Source organism: Ascaphus truei, chromosome 13 (assembly GCF_040206685.1).
Source record: "Ascaphus truei isolate aAscTru1 chromosome 13, aAscTru1.hap1, whole genome shotgun sequence".
Lineage (NCBI taxonomy): Eukaryota > Metazoa > Chordata > Amphibia > Anura > Ascaphidae > Ascaphus > Ascaphus truei.
The window spans coordinates 269,219-293,556 of NC_134495.1; the positions used below are offsets into that span (position 1 = coordinate 269,219).

General features: G+C 44.3%; 1 protein-coding gene across 2 annotated transcripts; it reads right to left on the reverse strand.

Annotated features, from left to right (window-relative positions):
- LOC142464669 (uncharacterized) lies at positions 1-23,803 on the reverse strand. 2 transcript variants are annotated; one of them, XM_075568030.1, is made up of 3 exons: positions 23,423-23,797; positions 7,584-8,165; positions 1-2,038 (listed from the first exon to the last, which is right to left on the reverse strand). In XM_075568030.1, exons 1-3 carry the CDS (start codon positions 23,595-23,597, stop codon positions 1,902-1,904), a joined length of 894 nt encoding a protein of 297 aa, XP_075424145.1. In that variant the 5' UTR covers positions 23,598-23,797; the 3' UTR covers positions 1-1,901. The 2 variants fall into 2 exon arrangements, with proteins under 2 accessions (XP_075424145.1, XP_075424146.1); XM_075568031.1 differs by lacking the exon at positions 1-2,038 and adding an exon at positions 2,075-2,309 and having other exon boundaries at positions 23,423-23,803.
- Positions 23,804-24,338: the final 535 nt, after the last annotated feature.

Genomic DNA, 24,338 nt, shown 5'->3' on the forward strand with positions numbered 1-24,338 from the left:
ATTTCCCCCCTTGCTCCGATTCACCCTCCCCCCGTGTGTATTTGCCTGTGTGTGTGAGTGCCTGTGTGTGTGAGTGGAGTGGAGCTGCGGGAGGGAAGCTGTGTGTGTGTCTTGGGTTTTTTTTTTTTTTTTTTTAACTTTTGGCCGGTTCGGGAGGAGGGAGCGGTGATGCGCCCAGCTAGAGAGGCAGAAAATTCGTATCTCCCGCTCTCTACAGACCGCAGGTAGCGGTCAATTGCCTCTCAGCGCGCCGCCTGTCTGCAGTGCAGGCGCGCTGACTGAGGGAGCGGGGCCTTAGCCTTATGACGCTTTGGCCAAAGGGTTTAACTAAATAGCCAAGAAAATATTATTATTGAAGTATTTGTACTTTATACTTATTACCATATATGTTTTGTCAATTGGATGTAGCATTGGGCACCCCTGTCTTTTGTTATATACATACATACCACAAATTAACACCAAAATTCACGATGGCAATAATAATGCACACATTTACACTATACATATACTTACATGTATAGTCTGTGACCATTTGCTGTATAAAGTCAAGTTTATGAAGTTCTGCTCCTTTGTAGGTTTAAAACGTCATAAGGTTGATGTGTATATAAAAAATGTAATTATGAAGGGATAACTGGAAGTTAACTTCACCTCCCCAGCGTATGGTATTTGGAAGATTATAATCTCAGTTGATTTGAGACTGGATTTACCACTAAATATCATGGTAGAGAGACTACCATCTCAACCCTTTTGCTGGCACTCTGATCCAGAAGCAAGCGGTTCCACAATGCTTAATGTTGCAGGAACGTTATTCTATTCTTACTGTACCTTTTATTCACTGGCATAACACAGGTTGTGTGTGAAACGGGTAACTTTGAAAAGAAGTGTCTCTATAATGTTTATATAGCACACCTCAGTCACGAGATCCATTCTTTTAATCTGAACATCTTGTAGTGCAACTGTCTGAAGAGGACCCTGATCACCAGTATTTCTCCTAGTGTCTAGTATTGTAATTTGCTGGGGAGGACAGCAGTAGAAAAACGTAAACAGTGTACGTAGCTCTGCATAAAAGATTTCTGCACAGAAATGTCTGATTATTTCATTGGCCACATGGCAAAATCACTAAGAAAATGTTCTTGCAAGTGACTGGTATTTGATTAGTGCAGTGATTCCCAATTCCAGTCCTCAAGAACCCCCCAACAGACCAAGTTTTAAGGAAATCCCAGTTGGCTCAATCAGTGGCTCATTTTGACTGAACTACCTGTGCTAAAGCCAGGATATCCGTAAACCCACCTGTTGGGGTTTCTTGAGGACCAGTTGGGAACCACTGCATTAGGTCAACATTGCAAACTTGATTTTTTTTATTTAATATACTATTAATCATACATTTGCATCATGATTTTTGTTGCAAATTAGTTATGTATCCATTACATGTATAATACAAAGATCCATTGTATATAACCACACAATTTAGATTATATTGAAAGACCACCTCAACAAGGTATATAAACTGTTTTGAACCTTTAAGTGTAGCTGTACCCCCTATTCCTCTTCCATTATTATTTTTTTTATTATTGTTGCATTTTGGGAAGCACCTAACCCTTGATACAGTACTTACTATAGCTAGATGTACACTCCAATATTAAAATAACTGAATTAAAATAAATAGTAATAATCCACTCGTCTGCTCATTGGGCCTTCAACTCTCCCAGCTGGGGCAGTAATCATCAGGAAATGCCCAGGTTTTTGGTGATGAATACATGAACAAACCATCTTGCAGCATTTTATTGTTTAGTATGTAGTTCTTTCTTTTGCTCCCAAGGTGGGATTGGGTCATACCTGCGTAACAAACTGTTCAACTGCTTGAAAAGCATAACCGCAAACAATGTAAATGCCACCGTGACCTACAGCTTTGTTTCTGGTTGTATCCCATTTGCTTCCAGGTCATACTTGAGTATGTCATTTTCAATGATGTACACAGAGCTGTGTCTCTTGACATTTTTCTTGCGCATGAACACAACTAACTGGTAGGAAAGAGCACCTAAAACAAAATAAAAGGGAGACGTACTGTACATAAGAGTTCAGGAAAAATTTGAGTTAACTGCATAGTTGGAATACATTTTCTGAATTTGTTGGGTTCAGCAGTCCCTTTATGGGAACCTTAAGTCATGAAGATGAAACATTTTAGGAAGAACAGAGATGTGGGATTTCAACAGGGTTCACTATTCTAAAGGCATTAACGTTACCACTTTGACTCCTCAATCTGACTTATTTCACCTCAATGATAAAGTAATGAGATGCATTCATACTCCCTGCATGTGAAACAAAACAAAAAAGGACGGGTTCAGGATAAAGGCAGCAATCCACTCTACATTTCCAAAGTACATATTTTACCAACATTTCCAGGAAAACTTTTAAAAATTATTCTAATTGATATTTAGGGCATTAAACACTTAAACCCATTATTCATATTGTCACTAGTTCAATTTGGTCATATACTGGTCAAGCTTTAATATTTTTTCAATGTTAGTCCCTGATGAGTATCAAGCTTTTCTCACTGTTGTAGAAATGTTCAGTATGTGAGCTCACAGACATATTTCTAAGATTGCAAAACAGATACCACTTGTTTTCCTAAATTGAAGGGGCGTGCAAACGTTTCTGGCCCTTTAATTAATCTTGGCCTTAGACTGAAGTGATCACTTAAGATAAAAAAACAAAACAAAAAACAATAATCTATGTCTTGAAATTTGGAATAGATGTTCTCATTTCCACGTTGGTGTTCCATAGTCTTCTTCCTTACCTTGTTATCCAAAAAAATGTTACTGTCAGGGTCGCCTAGACCTCCTGCCTAGCCATAGCTTCTTTGTCCACTGGGTGTGCTGCTGCCTTCTGTTGGCTCTGGGTTCCTCTGTCTGTCTGTCTTCTTGTTGCTCCTCTCTCTGTCTTATAGTTCGGTTTCCTGTCTGTTTCCTTTGCTTTTGCTTCAAGTCAGACTCCTATGCACATGCCTCTGATCCTAATCTGTTTCTGTACCTGTATTTGAGTCTGTTCACAGTAAAGGCACTTGCTAGTAATCTGGCTTGTCCCTGTTTGTTCCTTGCTCCCCGGTCTTAGTCCCTGCTCCCCGGTCTCAGTCCCTGCTCCCCGGTCTCAGTCCCTGCTCCCCGGTCTCAGTCCCTGCTCCCGGACCTGTCCTGCCCCGCCTGTCCTGTTCCAGTCTCCTCGATGCCGACCTCTGCTTGTTACCTGACTTCGCTACCTGCCGCCTGCCTCGGACCCCTGCTTGTTACCTGACTTCGCTACCTGCCGCCTGCCTCGGACCCCTGCTTGTGACCCCTACTTCGCTTCCTGCTGTTCCGGCCACCGAGATCCTACAGGAGTCTCCCGTGACAGAAAGCAAAGGCCACTTCTGGACCTCGCTGGAACAGATTCTTCTTCTGCCTGCACCCTTTCCTGCCTGCTGCAGCAGACCACATCCGCATGGTTGAAGATAAGTATTTTCGTTTCTTTTTTGGAAATCCCAGTTGGGAAGGGTTTTTTTTGCTGCTAAGTGTTCTGCAAGAATTATTGCATTCATAGCGAAAAAACATTTTTGCTGAGGCTAGAACTGTTGCTGCAGAGACTAGTGCACCTTTCTTTGAGATTTTTCTTTTGTGCAGTGCCTGGGTTAACCCTTGCAGTACCTGTTGCCACCTTTTAGACTCTGACTTTTCATTCCCTGGACAAGGCTTGTCTCTGCACCCCTGGTTGGACCACTGCTGTTCACAGGGTTCCCATTTCAAAAGACAATAGTGCTTCCATTATTTTGTTACTGCATACTGTGATTTTTCCTGCAATCTGTAGTACTTCCTATGATTGGTTTTAAGGTTTCAGGTTTACCTGCAAGATCCCCTAAAGTTTGTTTTTCTGCAACATATGATATCCCTACGCCTGATATCAAAGGTTTCAGATTTAACTGCAGGGTTCTCTGTCTGATATCCCTACTCCTGATATCTAAAGTTTCAGATTTAACTGCAGGGTTCTCTGTCTGATATTCCTATGTCCGATGTCAAAAGTTTCAGATCTAACTGCAAGTTTTCTCTGTATTAGTTTCCTGCTGTCTATGATATTTCTATGCCTGATATCTAAGGTTTCAGATTTAACTGCAAGGTTCTGTCTGATATTCCTATGTCTGATGTCAAAAGTTTCAGATCTAACTGCAAGTTTTCTCTGTAGTAATTTCCTGCTGTCTATCATATTTCTATGCCTGATTTCTAAAGTTTCAGATTTAAACTGCAGGGTTTCTCTGTCTATGTTTTTTCCTTGCATTTATAAATCTCTGTGACTGATGCTAAAGTCTCAAAAGGTCAGCTCTCCTATCTTGTGTCTCTCTGTGTCTAATATTCCTGTTGTTCATTCTAATGCTTCTGTTTTAAAAACACATTTCCTCTTTAATGGTTTCTTGGTAAGTGTGGTTTCCCCATGTCTGAAATTATGGCTCCCACTCAAACAGTCTTGAGCAGTAAATGTGAACACTGTACCACTGATTCTTCAGAACTTCTCAAAGCAAGGAAGAAGAAGAAAAAGAAAGGAGGTATTACTATGGAAGTTGAAACTAAGGATGAACCTTTAACCCCAGAGTCTGCATTTGATGAAAGAGATATGCTGCAGCTTAAGGCAACTCACAGACGTATCCCAAGAATAGTGGAAGAAAAGAAAGATGCCCTAACTCAGACGCTTCAAGCTGCACAGAAAGCGATTGATTGTCTTTATGGACTTTTAGATAAAGAGCAAGAAGCCAAAGCTGCACTACAGAGCTGTCTATCCTCAGCAATTGCTAAGTGTGGTCACCAGGAAAAAGAAAAGCACCAGTTGGAGAGTGACCTGGATGTCATGTCAGGTGAGCTGGAGAAGGCATATGCTGATGCTGCTGAGAATCGGCGCCTCGCTTCTAAAAGTAACGAATTCCTGGAAATCTCTATGAAGGAAATTGACAGGCTTAATACAGAGCTTAAAGTCTCCCAGGAGGAGATTTGCTACTTCAAAAAAGAGATGGAAGTCGTTCGGGAGGAGAGATGCTACTTGAAAACAGAGATACGTTCTATGAGAGACGCCTCCGAAGAGTTAAATAGTAGGTTTGAAACTATAAACCAAATGAGTAAGAACTTCTTTGTCCAAGCCAGTGAAGGAGATAAAAGACTCCATGAATCAGAAGAGGAGAAGAGACTATTGATAGAAGAAAAGTCAAGGATGCAATTAGCGCTGGAAAAAGCAGAGGGTGACTGGGAAAAAGAAAAATATCAGTTGGAGAATGACAGGGTGATCTTGTCAAGTAAGCTGGAGAAGGCCTACGCTGATTCTGCCCAATACCAGACTTTCATGGCTCAAGTTGACGCAGCACTGGAAGCATCTCAGAAAGAGGTTCACAGGCTTACTACAGAGCTGGAAGCCACTAAGGAGAAGAGTTGCCACTTCAACACAGAACTATGTTCATTGAGAGAAATCTTCGAAGGGTTAAATATCAGTTTTGAAACTGTAACCCAAGAGTGCAAGAATCTCTATGTCCAAGTCAGTGAAGGAGATAAGAAACTCCATGAATTAGGAGAGGAGAAGAAACAGTTGGCCCAGGAAAAGTTAGACGTGCAGACAGCACTGCAGAATGCAGAGAGAGTGCTGCAAGAAGAACGTGTCTCCCTGGAGCGGCGCACACAAGCAGAAAATATGCTGCAGAGTCAGCTGCGATAACTGCGTACACATCTGCAGGACACCAAGGAGAAATGGGTGAATGCTGAAGAAAAGCAGCGAGTTCTGCAGGAAGAAAGTTTCCAGACTGCCTACAAAATAAATATGCTGCAAGATTATTTGAGTACCCAGTATGTCCCCAAAGAACAGCATGAGGAGCTGAAGGCCACACTGAGCATAACCAGAGCCTCGCTGGAGGAAGAGCTAAAGCTAGCAGCTGAACACACATCTCAGCAACTCACAGCGCTGCAGGCGCAGATCGCTGAGCTCAAGACACAGCTTGCCAAAAAGGAGAGAGAGGTGTCTGTCTGTCAAGTGGCTGGCCTGACACAGCGCTATGAGGTCAAAATGGCTGATGCCTGCAAATTATTGGACCACACAGCCCGTGATAAGGTCCGGCTGCAGCTGGAGCTGTACAATGCCCGGGAGGAGTACCGGCAGCTGCAGATCAGAAATGAAGAAGATGCAACATATCTAAGCTTTACTCTGAGTCAGCTGGGAGATATGGAGTCGCGACTCAACTCCAAAAAAGTTGAACTGACAACTGCTTTGAGTGGGAAAAGAAGTGCAGAAGGACAGCTTCAAGAGCTGAAAACTCAAATAGCTGTTTTTTCATTGGGTGATGCCACGAAATGGCAGTCGCAAGAGGAGACCATGGAGAGCGAACTCTGTGTCCCCAATGACTCATGTGGAAAGGCTGCAGCCGTCCTTGATGCCCACATTCCTGATGTCTCTGCCCCTGCTTTTGGGTTGAACGCACCCATTCGGAGGTTCCTTGCAGCAACAAATGTACCTGTGGAGTACCCTCTGCCCGCTGACAAACCACCTTGAGTCCACTTTTCATCAAGGCCTCCGGGAAGAGCCTGGAGGATCGTCCGGAGAACGCTCTCAAGAGGGGGGAGTAATGTCAGGGTCGCCTAGACCTCCTGCCTAGCCATAGCTTCTTTGTCCACTGGGTGTGCTGCTACCTTCTGTTGGCTCTGGGTTCCTCTGTCTGTCTGTCTTCTTGTTGCTCCTCTCTCTGTCTTATAGTTCGGTTTCCTGTCTGTTTCCTTTGCCTTTGCTTCAAGTCAGACTCCTATGCACATGCCTCTGATCCTGATCTGTTTCTGTACCTGTACCTGTATTTGAGTCTGTTCACAGTAAAGGCCCTTGCTAGTAATCTGGCTTGTCCCTGTTTGTTCCTTGCTCCCCGGTCTCAGTCCCTGCTCCCCGGTCTCAGTCCCTGCTCCCGGACCTGTCCTGCCCCGCCTGTCCTGTTCCAGTCTCCTCGTTGTCGACCTCTGCTTGTTACCTGACTTCGCTACCTGCCGCCTGCCTCGGACCCCTGCTTGTTACCTGACTTCGCTACCTGCCGCCTGCCTCGGACCCCTGCTTGTGACCCCTACTTCGCTTCCTGCTGTTCCGGCCACCGAGATCCTACCTGCCACAGGAGTCTCCCGTGACAGTTACACACATTCCAAAATGAGTACGTAATGCATTTGTACTTATTTACTTATGGAATTCTAAAATCGCATAATGAGGGAATTGAGGAATCAATCTTTGGCGACAGGATGAGAAATGTAATGTTTGGAAAAATAATTTGTAGATGGGTTTAGTTGTCTTCATCACAAGCAGGGGTGGACAAAAATATAAACTACTTTGGAGAGAGCATCCTGTTAGGCAGGGCGAGATGTCCGGCTGTCACATTGTATCTGTGTATCTGTGTATCTGTGTATCTGTGTATCTGTGACAAACCTTCCCCGCCCCCCTGACTGACTTACTCTGTCCTGCTTTGCGGTCGTGCTAGCAAAACATACTGGGGAGCACTAGCTCAGACAATGTAAGTTAAGTACAAGTGCGTTGCATTCAGGATTGATACTTACAGATTAAGGTGGCCAAGAATACACCTCCAACCACAATGGCCAAGATTTCTGGTTCTGATGGACCTGTATCCCGAATGCAGACAGTCCTGTTACCCTCCATCATTGCAGTTATGCTGTCAGTACTCAGTGATGGGTCTTCAGTAGGAGTAATGTTCTGAGATGTATCTGTATACTGGTTAGAAAGAGTTGTCCAAGTGACCTCTTTGCCTGTGTTGGCCTCTACAGAAGAATTCACAGCAGCTAAGTCACCATCTGTCCATGACGTACTCAAGCTTTGTTTAGTTGAAAGTGTGCCTATGTTTTGGGTAACTGTAGGCTGAGGGTTGGTCTCAATCAATGTGGAGTTGGGAAAAGGATATTCTGTTCCAGGCACAAAGTATTGCACCTTCAGCAATGTTGTGAGCTCTGCAAAACTGGTTTCCAAATCAACGCTCTCTCTTTGGTACTTTCCATAAGTACTATTTTCACCTGATTCTGCCAATGCTGTTGGCCGGATTTCTGGTCCACCAGCAAGTGATAAAAACGTATCAGTTGTAGCTGAATATATAGACAGGAACCAAATGCCAAAGGCACTCGCTATGGCTGCAAATATAAATGCACAGACAATATCTGATTAGATTGATCTTAGCTAATGTACATGGCAGAAACACATACAGAAGCAAAGGCATTTACATTTCGGAGGAGGTTCGCCAGCAAATAAATGGACTTCAACATGTACAGTACCACTCGGCTAAAAAAAAAAAAAAGATGGGTAGTGAGATAGAAACTTGCAGATACCTCTAAGGGCATCAATAAGGTATCAGAAGAAATGTATTTACAAGACGATTATGGGCTAAAAGCTGAAAGAGTGGTAGTCCAACGGGAAAACACTTCTACACTGAAATGTATATCTCCTACCGTTATACCTGGCCTGACCCTGCATTAAATCATCTAGGAATAAACTTTAATAGTGATCATCTGCTAGAGAATCCTGGCAAGCAACATGTGCTGGATTTGAACAACCGTCCAACAACCAGCTTCTCTGCAAACCAAAATGAGTGTCTGCTAACTTCGTCCAATTGCGTAGTGTGATCTTGTTTCAGTCCTAGTTTTGTATTCCCATTTGCTGGTCTGTTAGCAACTTTGGTATACTAGAGTTAGATCTATAGAGGGTCTGTCCTGGATTACACTCGCCTACAGTTACAGACGAGACCACGACTAATCTAAAGCTTGTCTTAAACTAGCCCGGTTACATTCTGGGTATGTGCTGGGTGTAACCTGGCTAGTTTAAGGCACGTTTAAGGCATTTCTGCCTTGACTAATGACCCATAGGATTAACACAGCAGGGGTCCCTGGCAGTCCCATTCAGTTTGAATGGGACTGTCAGGGACCCCTGCTGTTAATTTGATGGGCCATTAATCAATGCAGAAATGCTGGGTCTAGTTTAAGGCAAGTTTAAGGCGTGTACCTGGGTCTTTTTGGCGATTGCCACTGATTTGTGTTAGAATAGTCGCAGTCTCTGCTGTAGATGGCAGGTGTGGGCCCACCTGAATTTAGCAAGCTCAATAAGTAGTATTTCCTATGCCCTCAATAACCAAATACTCCTCGCATTAGTCAGTGCCATGCTGAAACTTCCCGTTCCTCACCACTTACCCCCTCTTCCAGCAGTGAGATTTGGGCCAGTATTTCCTAAGAAGCACTATTCCAGAAGAAACCATCTGGTGCCGGCACACCCCCATTCAAGTTTACTGTCCAGAAGGTGTCTTATGGAATAGCACTACAATATAAACATTGGCCTTGGTCTTTATCTCTTCCTCACGGCTTCCCCTCAACATGTACTATTTTTACATTAGCTTTATTGCACCTGCTAGTAAAAACAAAAAACAAAGAGACTGTTCCAGTTGTCAGCCTCACCAAGAGCAGCCAAAGTATCTATTGAGATTTTTTTTTTGTCAAGATAAGTTATGGTGAGAAAAACAGTGGCAAAAACACTCCACCGTACAGTGTAATGCAAATAAAAATACCACTTGTGAGCACATTCACATGTCTCAGGCAGATCTGCAGCCCTGCCTTTCCCCGTTATCTCTTGGCCTACAATGCTTCCACTGCAGCCAGGGATTCTGGGTAATGACATGCAACTGAGCACTCACAGTGCATCGCTTTTTGCTTTTTGTCCATTATTGATATCTTCAAACCTAAAAATAAACTTACGCAATTAGGCTGTTGATCAGAGCATTATACTAGTGCTAGCTTACCCCATCCTGATTTTAAGCCACATATAATGCCCTTTCTATTTCATTCGTTCATATCCTTTAAAATCGATCAGCAGCCTGTTTCCATATGTAATTTATTTATTTTTTATAAAAATGTTTTACCAGGCAGTAATACATTGAGAGTTACCTCTCGTTTTCAAGTATGTCCTGGACATAGAGTTAAAATGACAAATACATGGTTACAAATACATAGTTACATAAGTGAAGAGGGTATACATTATATAAAAGACATTGCATGCACAGTTAGAGATAATATATATTATAAGCGTATGTAACAGTTACAGACCAGATTAAAATGTGAGACAGCTTTAGTTTTGAAAGAACTTAGACTGGTGGTGGATGTGAGAGTCTCTGGTAGATTGTTCCAGTTGTGGGGTGCATGGTAAGAGAAGGAGAAGCGGCCGGATACTTTGTTGAACCGTGGGACGATGAGCAGTCTTTTGGAGTCATATCTCAGATGATAAGTGCTGCATGTGGTAGGGGTGAGGAGCTTGTTCATATAGACGGGTAGCTTGCCCAGAAAGTATTTGAAGGCAAGACAGGAGAGATGAACTTTGCGCCTAGACTCAAGTGATGACCAATCTAGTTCTTTGAGCATTTTGCAGTGATGTGTGTTTTAGTGGCATTGGAGAACAAAACGGCAAATTGAATTGTAGAGGGTATCAAGTTTGCTACAGTGGGTTTGGGGTGCCGAGACGTATACTATGTCCCCATAGTCGATAATTGGCATTAACATCTGCTGTGCGATACGCTTTCTGACCAGCAGACTTAGGGAGGATTTGTTCCTGTTAAGTACACCTAGTTTGGCATAGGTTTTGGATGTCAGGGTATCAATGTGCATCCCGAATGTTAAATGGGAGTCAAACCATATGCCCAAGTATTTAAAACTAGTAACAGGAGTTAGGGTGGTGTTAGCGTTGGTTCTGATCTGGAGCTCAGTCACTGGAAACTTTAAAAATGTAGCCTTGGTCACAAATACCATTGTTACAGTCTTGTCAGTGTTTAAAAACAGTTTGTTTTGGGAAATCCAATTTTCATGGTCTCAAAGTCTCAAGTAATGGCTACAAACAGCCACATTCTACTGGGGTTCTAGAACAAGGACTAATGGGTGTATGTATAACTGCAAGTAACAGTAATAAACTACAGAATTTGAGACTTTGAATACGCCTCTGCTTTTTATTGACCCTCTGAGGATTCCGTAGCTGACGAGGAAGAGTTCTGTCCCTCGTGAGCCACCAGACCTGCTGCGCGCGCAGACGCGGAATTGTGAATGACGGCGCCATCAACCACGAGGATCGGAGGATCTGAGTTAGAGGCGTGGGCCTGTACAACAAAAGGACTCCCCACTCCGGTGAATTTTGGATAACCCAGAGAGGTGCGAGTGTGCCCTTATAGCACTCATTGCAATTTTGAGATTGAGAAAATGTGAGTGTGCCTTTTTCCCCATCTTATATATATATGCATGTGTAATAAACGGTATCACGCTATGTTCTCTTTATACATTCTTTAAGAGAAAGCCATACGTGACCAGATACTCTCCTGCACAATCTATGTGAGTGATTTGTTCACTTATCACATGAACACCAATACTAATTTCTATTGGGCATCACTGGTATATTTGTTTTGAGGAGGTTGCACTCTATTGCGCTTTAATTATTTCACTTTAAATCCTTGTACACATTTTCTAGAGGCTGTTTATTTAGAGCTGCACAGAGAAGCCTTAACATTACTGTTGTTTTTATTTTGCGCTTCTCTTATTTTCGCCTTTGCTGATCCAGCAGGACCTAGGTGCACTTGCCCAAGGGAAATCAACTTTCTCTGGACCCTTGGAACATTGTGCCCAGAGGCATGGACTACAGGTGAGCCCACGGTCCTTGGACTGTAACAGCAAGACTTGTGAGGCCGTCTCGCTGGGCGAACAGCCCATGACGACTGTCCATGTGGTGACAATCTGGCTCAGCCCCAAACGTATCCCACATTATTATCGGTATAACACCCCTAAACCCCCCCAAACTAGTTAACTTTATTGAACTGTCTGATTCCTCCTAACACTCCCCACTGTTACTTTAACGGTCTCTCCTTCATTCCCCACTGAATTCCTTGCCGCTCCCTGCTTCACCTCCTAGTCTCTGATCTCCCTTCTCTAGTTCCCGATATTCTGATGCTCTTTTGCAGACCTGCATACCCTAACCTCGTGTCCCCTGAGAATCTAATGGACAGCTAATACCCACCGAGCTGTGAGCCTTCAGCTAACCTCCCCTCCCCATCTTAACCTTGTCCTTAATCCCAGACGCCCCTAGCTCTGCGCTTCTCGCTGCCCCTCCCGCCTCTACACTTCCTTAGCCCGCCTCTATCGTGTGCCAAGCTTCCTTCTCCCCACTCAACTGCCACGCTCATCTCCCTTTGCGTTCCTGTCCTGAGTCCCTCTACACCTTTGCCCTTATCTTGCTCGCTCCCTCTACTTTCCCTCATCCCAGCAACTCCCTCTGCGACGTGCCACCACGCTCCCTCACTAACCGTCGCTCACCGCTGCTTCCAGACCCTCGTACAGTAATCCCCCTCCCCGCATCACCCCCCCTCCTGACCCAGCAGAGGAGTACGTGAACCTCCGCTGGGATCCTCATGCAATTCACAGTCTTGGCTCTTTGTTCTTGACGGCTCCCCTTTCCTCTTATCCTGAAGAGCTTTCTTCCTCGGATCCTCTGGCTCTCCTCCCCACCTCCACCACCGAAGTTCCATCGGCGAGTCCTTATATTTTCCCTTTTGGGGACCGCGTCGCCTCTCCTCTCCCCTCTGCAGCAGCAATCACATACACATATATATATGTGCACACCCATCCATACACACTTAAACCCATTCACACTTACACCCACGTGCTCAATCATACACACACACAGTCCAATGGGTGCCGTTGCACTGTAGGCTCGCTCCTCTGCTCTCTCATTTCGGGATCCTGCATCAGCGTCATCTACGACCTTGGAACCTTGGTCACAGCATCTCTTCCGTCGCCTTCACACCGGTCTGCCATGAGGGAACCGCCATGTTTGTAAGTCTTATTTATTTCAATTTTACTTCTTGTCTTTTAGAAATTCAGTAAAGTTTTTAGAAGAGCCGGACTGGAGTCTGCTTTGGATCGATCCCTGTAGGTCTTCATTGACAGTTGGTGTAGCCCTTTTAAGAGCCTAAACTATGTACAACAGAGAGGTGGACTTGCCCCTTTAAGCACTTAATTGGCTAATTGGTAAATTGAATCAATCTGCAACTTAATCTATCCGTTCTCTCGCAGGGCTGGCCACTTTCTTCCAGCTCTCTTTGAGGAAGGGTCTCTGCTCCGGCTGGTGAGTGAATTCCTCGTTTACTCCTAGGCCCTTTAGGAACATTGCAGCCCCCAAGACATCTTTAATGGTGTGAGCCCTGACATTTTTTATGACCAACAGACCAAAAGGGAAAACGGACCGGTATTTCATTCCCTTATCCCTTAGGATTTTAGTGACAGGTTAAAGGGCTTTCTCCTCCCCAATGTGACCGGGGAAATGTCTTGGAAGATCAGTATTTTTATTCCTTCAAAAGAGGTTGTGGGAGATGCTCTCGTGATTTGTGTTATTTCCTCCTCTGTTTTAAAATAATGTAAACTTTTTTTTTTTTTTTATAACTTAGATTTTTATTGGTTTTCAAAACATGGCAGGAATCAAGCATACATCAATTGTTGTCACGAAATTACCAATATCCATCATATTTAACATCATTATCCAAAAGAAAGAAGAAACAATAAAAATGTAACGTGAGAGATCAGGGAAAGAAATGGAGAGAGGGGAGGGGGTCCATTCATTTCTCCGGTTATGGTTTCCTTTGATCTGTTATCTATGTATGAGTTTATATGAGGATTTATGTCCTTAGATCCTGTGTGGGACTAACTTAGTCTTCATTCTATCAGTTCCATGGAGTCTTGGTGGTATTTTCTTTCCATTGTCATCAGAGGAGAATGCATCTAGATCTATCAAAGCAGTATTGTGGACATCTCGACCCCTAGGATATCTCTCCGGGCCAGCCAAGGCGTCCACATTTTTTGAAAATTTTCGCCAGTGTTATTGACCAAACTTGGCAATTTTTCCATCTGGCATACAAACCAAATTCTGTTCTGAATTTTGGGGATTGAAGGAATCTCATTTTGTTTCCATGATGCTGCGATATCGCACCTCATTGCCGTTGCGAAATGAGCAACAAGTTTAAGTTCTACTTTGGCTAGGCCTGGTATTGGTCAGTTTAGGAGAAACAGCCATGGGTCTAGGGGAATTGTGAGGTCTAAAATCCTCTGAAGCCAATCTTTAAATTTTGTCCCACAGGGTGACAATCCGAGGGCAGGACCAGAGCATATGTAACAGCTCTGCAGATTCTCCACATTGTCTCGTGCACAATGGGGAGTATCCTATTTTAAAATGTGATGGTTTAATTGGGATGAGATACCATCTCATTAGAACCTTATATGCATTCCCCTTTAATGTTGTGCATATCAAGATTTTAGCAGCTAACCTCAGGGATGCTCAGACCAAGCAAAAGACTTGAAATGATCAGAATGCCCGGAATAGAGAGTTCATCCCTGGGCAGCAAGTGCTTGTTCTGAAGCCCACTCAGCAGAACAAACTCATGGCTGCCTGGGCTGGCACCTATACGGTTCTCCGGCGGTTGAATGAGTGCAACTATGTTGTACAGTTAGATCAGAAGACAGGGAGACATAGAACCTATCACATAAATATGTTGAAGGAGTACTTCCAGATTGTGGCATCGGTGCTGGCTATCTACCCCACCGATGGAGGACCCGTTGAGCCCTTTTCTGCCCGACCTCCTAGGGAAGCTAGGCAAGGGGCACAGAGGAGCATGTAGGGATAGGCCCCCAGCTCGAGGCACCCCAGCAGGTGAAAGCATGAGCTATGCTAGATCAGTACCAAGACCTGTCCATGGATAAGCCGGGCAGGACTCATATCACTGATCACCCAGTCCACAACGAGGATCAGAGACCTCTGCATAAGAATGACTATCGGGAATCAGCAGAGGTGAAGCGTAGTATAGAGGAGGAGGTAGAAGAGATGCTGGCCCTAGGGGGTAATTGTACCGTCTCAGAGTCCTTGGGCTTCCTCGGTAGTCCTGGTACCTAAGGACAGGACCACTCAGTTCTGTGTGGACTTCCGGCAGCTCAACGCTCCAACGGTGTCAAATGCCTATCTCATGCCCCGAATGGACGAGCGTTTAGATGAGCTCGCGGGAGCAAGGTATCTGACTACCATGAATTTGTCAAGGGGTACTGGCAAATCGCTCTGACCCAGGAGGTGCAGGAGAAGTCGGCTTTCATCACTCCAAGTGGCTTATATGAGTTTATAATTATGTCATTCGGGATGAAGAATGCCCCGGCTACCTTCCAATGCCTGGTCAATAGGTTACTGGAAGGGATGCAGGGTTTTGCGAGGGTATACCTGGATAACATAGCTGTGTTTAGCCATTCATGGGAATCACATCTAGTACATGTATCAGCGGTGCTGAAATGGATAGCAGAAGCAGGGCTGAAACTCAAACAATCTAAGTGGCTAATCGTGATGGCAGAGGTACTGTACCTCTGGCACAGAGTAGGGTGGGGGGCATCTCAAGCCGGAGCCTGCTAAGGTAGAGGCAATTCTCGAGTGGCCAGTGCCCTGAAGAAAGAAGCAGGTTATGGCTTTTTTAGGTACCGCTGGCTACTATAGAAAGTTTGTCCCCCAGTACAGCGCTCTGGCCAAACCACTGACTAACCTGACCCAGAAGAAAGTCTTGGTTCTGGTTACCTAGTCTCCCGCTTGTGAGGAGGCATTCCAGGATCTGAAGTCTGCCCTGGCTAGCGCTCCCATTCTGGCAGCCCCTGACTATAGCAAGCGGTTCGTGGTGCAGACCGATGCCTCGGACTATGGTGTCAGCGCTGTACTAAGCCAGGTAGGCAAGGATGGTCTAAAGTTGCCGGTAATCGTTTAATTATCCCCGGTGAGAAGGCATGTTTTGTTGGTATGCAGGGTGAATTACCCCGGGGGTTCCCAGACTCCTGGATTTCAAGCCCATATAGCCCGAAGCTATTTCCCTTATAAGTATAAGGTTCCCCAAAGTGTATACTATTAAAGTATGTTTTATGATGTGTTATACAATTGTCATAAGGCTCTATTCAGTCAGACCGGGCATGAGCATAGATGCCGGCATGTCTGTATAGAGTCCGTAGTTCAAAGAGGAGAGGATGTCCAGATGTGAGAAAACCGTTTGGTGAGCAGGGATGGGCGATTGCCCCTGGGGGACACCTTTTGTATCTGCCAGACCTGGCGGAGCCTGCCCAGCGGGTGGCATTGGGTTAGCTGGGGAAAGATGGTTAGCTTTCCCCATTGGCTAATCCATATTTCCCTCCCACGTGGCTTTTCGAGCTTGCTTGGCACGCCTCCTCTGATGTCAGCCTAGAGACAAGCCCCTGTTTCTATTGGCTGGTGGGAAAGTTTCCCACGCTCTGATTGGTCGCTCCTCCAACTTCCATGCTGAAGATAGCTCAGTGGAAGGTATGTAAGGAGAGGCCCCAGTCAGAGTACTAGACCATCTTGAGGCTTGAGTCGATGAAGCCTAGTCCTACCCTGCCCAGGGAAGGGATGGTACCCCTGGGCCAGGAGCCATCCAAGAGTTATGTTAGTGTTCCTGTTCTGTTCCTGTTCAGTTATGCAGTTGCAATAAACCTGTTGCATTGATATGGGTACTCCAGACTCTTTTCTACTGCTATGGAAGTTCCTGTGGGGATAAACCCCTGCCTATGGCAGAGCCCTGCAGGATGGAGGCACTGCACCATCCTGACAAGAAGCTGCAACCCCAAGCTCCCTACCAATGCGGAGACTCAGCCTACTGTGAACCAACAGGTGAGCACCACAGCACCATAATATACCTAGTACCAGAAAATCTCCCTTAGGGGGGGGGATAGGGGTGTTACATATGATTAATTGATTAATTATCTAATGAATTTAATGACCTTTGATACAATGGAGCAGAAAGCAATAAAGAACAAAATGCAGACAAGATTTTCCAGAGGTGAGATCCGTTTATTGAAATTCTGCTACAAAGAGACTGAGGAAGGCATTCGAACACACAATCTGGTGTTTAGAAAAACAGTTAAGAGGGGGAATAGGTGCAACGCATAGCTGAGAACAGAAACTGATACGAATTAATGTACGAAAAGGGAACCTAGGTCAGGAATGAGAAAACACCATCGCTATTATTATTTTGTAATTTATAATTTAGTCTTTATATGTTAATTTGATGCATCAAGTTATGCGAGTGTCTTTATATGATTTATATCATTTAAGTATAAGATATGATTGTGAATTTGTGTTGAAGTTTTGTAAAGTGCATACGGTGTTTGTAGAAGATATGAAAAAAATGCTTATATCCCCTGAACAAAACATCAGATTTGGAAAAGAACAGCATTGCAAAGGGCAAGACGTAAGAAAATGCAAATATATGATCAGTTCCTCCAACATCAAATCCAGTATGTGGCGTTCAGATGGAGTCCGTGATACATAAATACCTTCACTTGCCCTGGGGCTGTGAATATCAGGGATTCCAGTGAAGGCTTGTTTCAATGATAATTCTGCTTTAATATCCGGTTCTTTATCCAAGTGTTTACAATATATTGGGACATTTAAAAAAAAAAAAAAGGGGGGGGGGGGGAGCTCCCTATACACATGCTGTATGTATTGTCTCTCGTGTTTAATGGTTTGGCTGATGGCATCATATTTACTTTAAAAACAAAATGTACCTGTACATTTTAGACATCAAACAGAATGGGTGAGTGTGTATGCCAATCAAGCGTATTCTTCACCCTTATCAGAGAGCCAATAAAAGATAAGGGTATAAGAGATCAGCCTGTGCAAACTCTTGTCAGATAAAAAGGAGCAGCCAGAGGTAATTAAACCTCTCCCAAGTCTCAGCTCACTGTGTTTACATACTAATTTTACTAAATTATTTACAAATATTTATAGCTATCACATTTTGTTAAAACAAAAGCATTAATCACCAGATTTAACGTCTTAAATGTCACTTACGTCCATAAGCTTTTGTCCTAGGAGGGTCAGACCCTTTTAAAGCCTTATATAAAAAGGAGTAAAGGAGAAAAAGTAATACACTTTCATTTTGTTTAACTCTGTCTTCTTCATAACCTCGAATTGTAATCTAATTAGAATTAATTTATCTGGAAAGAACAATACAGAAAAATGTAAGATAAAACTACAGGCTTACAAAACAAAAGAACTGTAATTTCATTAAGCCGTTTAAAAAAGAATAATTACTTTCGGGTCACCCTCTGGCACCAAGAAGGAAAAAGTAACTTTAACTAGTTTAAAAAAGGATATACATTTACATAAATGCCTTTACTTTCTTTCATACCTGATGGCATATTTAGCGGAGGAATCAAATCGCATTTTTAGAGGAAATTTATTTTACGTTTGCAGTAACCAATAAAATGTTCATTTTAGCACCAACACGCAGCATTTTTCACCATTTGTAGCCTGAACATAAATACAAAGTCTGGTCACTTTTTAAAGATCCCACTGGTTTGTATCAAAGCAGCTACTATTTCAAGGAAAAAATAAGTACTCCAAGCAGAAAAAGCTGTTACATAACAAAAGCAATTGTTACTTGCTGTTGGTGCAGAGTGGATAAGGGTTTCCAATAAACTCTGTTACCAGAGTGGCCTGAAACATGTTGTGAAGTCTTCATAAATTAATAATAGACAGAGGTTCCCAAGTCCAGTTCTCAGGGACCCACAACTGGCCAGGTATTAAGGATATCCCAGCTTCAGCACAGGTGGCTCAGTAATTTGGACTGCACCACCTGTACTCAAGCATGGGTATTCCTAATACTTGGCCTGTGTGGGGCTCTTGAGGATTGGTGTTGGGGACCACTGTACTAGACCAAGCATTTAAAGACAGCATGTCACTTGGGTAAGGTTATTACAGCATCCCTTCTGTCACATTGTGCACTCAAAAGTTATGTCCAATGACAAAATAATTAACTGAACCATTACAATTAATGATGATCCAACTCGTAAATCATATTGCATTAAGAATTGAGGGATAGAAGACAACAGAGCTCCCATAAGAAGAAAATTAAGTGTCCGCTTCACTGTCCAGTGGTCTATCAGGCAAAAAATTACAATGTACTGTACAGCAAACAAGGAGAGGTCCCTGCTCAGCCTGAGGTAATAATTCTCTTTCTAGAGTGGTGCTATCAGGGCAGAGGCAATATGTTTAACACGAGAGAAAGGGAACCCTATACGATGCACACTACTCTACTAATTAGAACACAATTAATACATTTTATTGAAATAGAACTAAACAACAAAAATAGGAAGTTTAAAACCTAAAATAGAGCGCTGAAATGTCTAATGACCCAACAGAACTCTCAAAATAGTTATTGTTATTAGTTCATTTAGAGTCCCTCTCTAACTCTAACTGAACTAATAACAATAACTCTTTTGATAGTTCTGTTGGGTCATTAGACATTTCAGCGCTCTATTTTAGGTTTTAAACTTCCTATTTTTGTTGTTTAGTTCTATATCAATAAAATGTATTAATTTTGTTCTAAATAGTAGAGTAGTGTGCATCGTTTAGGGTTCCTCTTCTCTCATATTAAAAATTACAATGGACAGGCAAACAGTGCTGGTTTATAGCTTATTACAATTAGAAGTTTTTTTTATATATTGGTGCAAAGAGCTAATTCCCAGGTGTCGTCAAATTGTCGACTTGAATGGGCAATGCCAAAAGACAGCCCTTTGTACAGAATGTAACACTATTTGGCTTCATTAACTGAATGTGTGTTAAAAGCAGAGATTGTTACTGTTTTTGTTGCTTTGGAACAGGCCTGCCCAACTCGTAAAGTGAGAAGGGCCGAACTGCTCCAAGGAAAAAAATTTTGGGCCGCACGGGTTAAATCATCATCATCATCATCATCATCATCATCTCTCCTCCAGCACCTCTCCATCATCATCATCCTCATCTATCTCTCATACCCCCATCTCTCCCCCTCACCCACACAATACCACCCTCCACATCAAAAACACAATACCCCCTCCACATCCCCCCAGCCCATTCCATGTCAGCAGCCCCCCCCCCAAGTCAGCATCCCATGTCAGCATCCCCCCCCATGTCTCTCTTCCCTCAATATAACACTCTCTCCCCCTCCCCTAAATCACACCCTCTCCCCCTCCTCTCAATGACACTCTCCCCCTCCCCTCAATATGACATACTCTCCCCCTCCCCTCAATATGACACTTTCTCCCCCTCCACTCAATATGACACTCTCTCCCCCTCCCCTCAATATGACACTCTCTCCCCCTCCCCTTATTATGACACTCTCTCCCCCTCCCCTCAATATGACACTCTCCCCCTCCCCTAAATCACACCCTCTCCCCCTCCTCTCAATATGACTCTCTCCCCCTCCCCTCAATATGACACACTCTCCCCCTCCCCTCAATATGACACTATTCCCCTCCCCTCAATATGGCACTCTCTCCCCCTCCCCTCAATATGACACTCTCTCTCTCCCTCCCCTCAATATGACACTCTCTCTCTCCCTCCCCTCAATATGACACTCTCTCCCTCCCCTCAATATGACACACTCCCCCTCCCCTAAATGACACGCTCTCCCCCTCCCCTCAATATGACACTCTCCCCCTCCCCTAAATCACACCCTCTCCCCCTCCTCTCAATATGACTCTCTCCCCCTCCCCTCAATATGACACGCTCTCCCCCTCCCCTCAATATGACACTCTCTCTCTCCCTCCCCTCAATATGACACTCTCTCCCCCTCCTCTCAATATGACACTCTCCCCCTCCCCTCAATATGACACACTCTCCCCCTCCCCTCAATATGACACTCTCCCCCTCCCCTCAATATGACACACTCTCCCCCTCCCCTCAATATGACACACTCTCCCCCTCCCCTCATTATAACACACTCTCCCCCTCCCCTCAATATAACACTCTCTCCCCCTCCCCTCAATATGACACTCTCTCTCCTCAATATGACACTCTCTCTCTCCCTCTCTTCAATATGACACTCTCCCCCTCCCCTAAATGACATTATCTCCCCCTCCTCTCAATGACACTCTTTCCCCCTCTCCTCAATATGACACTCTCTCCCCCCCTGCAACTCACATCATACACCCCCTGCACCTCACATCACTTCCCCCCCCTGCACCTCGCATGTCAGCAGCCCCCCCTCACATGCCAGCAGCCCACCCACCCCTCACATGCCAGCAGCCCACCCACCCCTCACATGCCAGCAGCCCCCCCTCACATGTCAGCAGCCCACCCCCCGCTCACATGTCAGCAGCCCACCCCCCCTCACATGTCAGCAGCCCACCCCCCTCACATGTCAGCAGCCCACCCCCCTCACATGTCAGCAGCCCACCCACCCCTCACATGTCAGCAGCCCCCCCCTCACATGTCAGCAGCCCACCCCCCCTCACATGTCAGCAGCCCACCCCCCCTCACATGTCAGCAGCCCACCCCCCCTCACATGTCAGCAGCCCACCCCCCCTCACATGTCAGCAGCCCACCCCCCCTCACATGTCAGCACCCCCCCGTCACATGTCAGCACCCCCCCCTCACATGTCAGCAGACACACACACACACACTCTACCTCTTTTAGATCAGCACATCCTCTCCCCGGAACTAAGCCCCGCCCCCAGCATGCTCTGACCACCCGGCATCCTCCTCATGCTTCTTCTGCCCCCGCGCACTGCAAAACCCAGGGGCGGGGGGGGCGGTATGTGGGGGCGGTGGAGGAGGGGAGGGGGATGAACCGCCGCCATTTTTTTAAACTTTAAAAAAAAAAAAAAAAAAATTTATTTAATTAATTAACTGGCGCCCGGCCGGAGTCACCGCGGGCCACACAGAGAGGCCAGGGGGGCCGCATGCGGCCCGCGGGCCGTATGTTGTGCAGCCCTGCTTTGGAAGATAGGGGCCTTTGAATGTGGGTGTTTGTCAATTAAGTGTTTTCTTTACCCTTATCCCACCCTGTCCCTATCAGAGTCAATACATATAAGGGGGGAGGGGCCTGCCTGTGAAAACTCTTGCTGAGCACACAGTGACATCAGACAGAAGTGAGCAGCCCCTCCCAAGTCTCAGTTCACCAGGTTTACATACTAACTTAGTTTCACTAAATACACTTTGGTTCAAAGAGGAATTGCCAATTCCAGTAGCCACAAACAGGCAAGATATTCAATACCAGTATGCCATATGCACAATTCCCAGTTTAACGCAATTAGCAATTTCATGTACTATATAGATCTATATTAAAATGTCCTGTTTACAAACGGTGAGAATCACGTAACATGGCCACAGCTGCAAGTCCAATAATGGCTGAGCTCGTTTATCTGGGCCCAAGTGCTCAAAATAGTATCCACTCCTATTTATCACGTTTCACTCAATGTAGGAGAGCACCCTAACCCTCAAATGCCTCCCTCATTCCCCGCACCCTTATAAATAATCAGAGTCTTTCCACTAAAATGTTATTTTGTTGCAATATCCTATATCCTCTCATATTGTACCCTGTGATGGTAACTGTATGAAATCGCAGCAAGTTTTCCAGCATTTGTTTCAATTTCCAGAGATAACGCCGTTTCAGGAAGAACTAAACAAAAACTTGTGTATTGTAACCAAACAACTGATCTATGTAAAAGGAATGATAATGAGCTTTAACTGACTGTATTTAATGTCTTTAAGGAAAATGTTTACAGCGATAGAGAGTTCTGTTATTTATTATATTGACATCTTATATAACAAGTTAACCCTTTCGCTGCTAGAAGACCCTGCAATCTGCATGCCCTTTTGGGTTAATTACTAAAAGATGTGTATAGTTCTTGGAAGGGACGTCCCTCCCTGGCAGTGGGATGCAGTATAGAACACAACTTTTTTCACCAATTTGATTTTATTTAAAAAAAGAAAAAAAGGGAAATATAAATTGTGCAGAATCAACAAATTAACGGAATAATACAGTGTGGACAACAGACTAGTTTGGGGTCAGTAAATCATCCCTACTTCTGATAACCCATAATGGTGGATGTCTCTAAGAATATATTCAGGGGTCCAAGTGTGACGATACTAGGGAGTTCAGAGTACCACTACTTTATTATTTACACACATGGTTGTAGTTTCTATTTAAAGAAAAATGTCTATCTGATGAGACCTCTTTTCCTATTTTAGTTTTTTTGTAAGCATAAATATTGTATTAAATCTTCCCACAATGGTTTATAACTGTAGCCTTTTTGAAGTCATACACAGTACCACTACTTTCTTGTAGTCATCATTGCATGCATTTATAATGTTTCTAAACAATCATTTATATTTTGCTTTTTGGGGGGGTTTATTTTCCTGTTAGGCACCTTCAACATTTATTTTATGAACAAAGATGTGTTTATTTATTACATTTTTTAATAGAGGCGCTACAGGCAACACACATTTAATCGCATTTGTGCAAATTGCCCTCCATTTGCAGCTGTTGTTAAAAGCACAGAAATTATGGTGAGAAAAAACTCACCTGTCATCAGGAGCACTTCCACACCACAATTGCTTTTCATTTCCAGATTGGTTTTGGTAACTGCAGCGTCCCAAAGCAAGACAACCAGCTTGCTGCCCCTTACTTCTTTGCAATGCACAAATGAATGAGTTGGGGGATTTTGCTCCTCCCCCCTGGGGGAGGCTGAGCTCTGCATTTTTAGAGGGGGGAATGTGCTTTCTCTGCTGGGTGTAGAAATTATGTTATGTTATCTTTGTGAGATAACTGCTGGAAGACTACTATCACAGTCAGACAATATAGTCTTGGTTTTGTAGTGCCCATATAATAGGGGAATTCAGATAACATCTTTTTACCCAACTGGCTAGTCACATGGGGGTTGGAACTAGGGTGTAAGGTTTTATACATGTTAACATTATGGCAATGTACTGTATGTATGTTACCAATGTCATAGTTCCTGCACTCCTGGCTAGCCATATAAAGGAAGATGTAGCCTTATGAAAAGAAAGCCTATTGGGGAGAGGGGAGAATAATAGCAAACTAGACCAACATTTAATATACAACATTCTGGGTTTTTTTTCTTCCCACTTCTAATTTTAGAAATGACATTAAACCATTAGCCAGATACTGGATCAGGGAGTCAGTCAGTGAATCACAGTGTCTGTTTAGATCTCCTGTGGCTTATAATTGTCTACTTATGGGGGAGATCATTAACCCCACTGCCTGAGAAAGTCCTACAGAGCATCACTCCCTTAACCCCCTTCCCTTCCAGGGACATGCAGAGCGTCGCTTCCTTGACCCCTCTTCCTGCAAGAGACTGCAGAGCGTTGCTCCCTTAACCCGCCCTTAGGCCGTGTTCAGGGTGGTTGTTACGCGACGTGTGCGCGCGCACGACCGTCACAATTTCAAGTTGTTCGGTGGGAGTGTTGAAACTGCAAAC

Excerpts from the sequence above, each read along its gene's own strand:
- LOC142464669 (XM_075568030.1), bottom strand. The coding sequence starts at position 23,597 with ATGCAGAGCTCAGCCTCCCCCAGGGGGGAGGAGCAAAATCCCCCAACT. Across the intron at positions 8,166-23,422 it reads GGAAGTGCTCCTGATGACAG|CCATAGCGAGTGCCTTTGGC; the intron begins GTGAGTTTTTTC and ends TTATATTTGCAG. Across the intron at positions 2,039-7,583 it reads ATTCTTGGCCACCTTAATCT|GTGCTCTTTCCTACCAGTTA; the intron begins GTAAGTATCAAT and ends ATTTTGTTTTAG.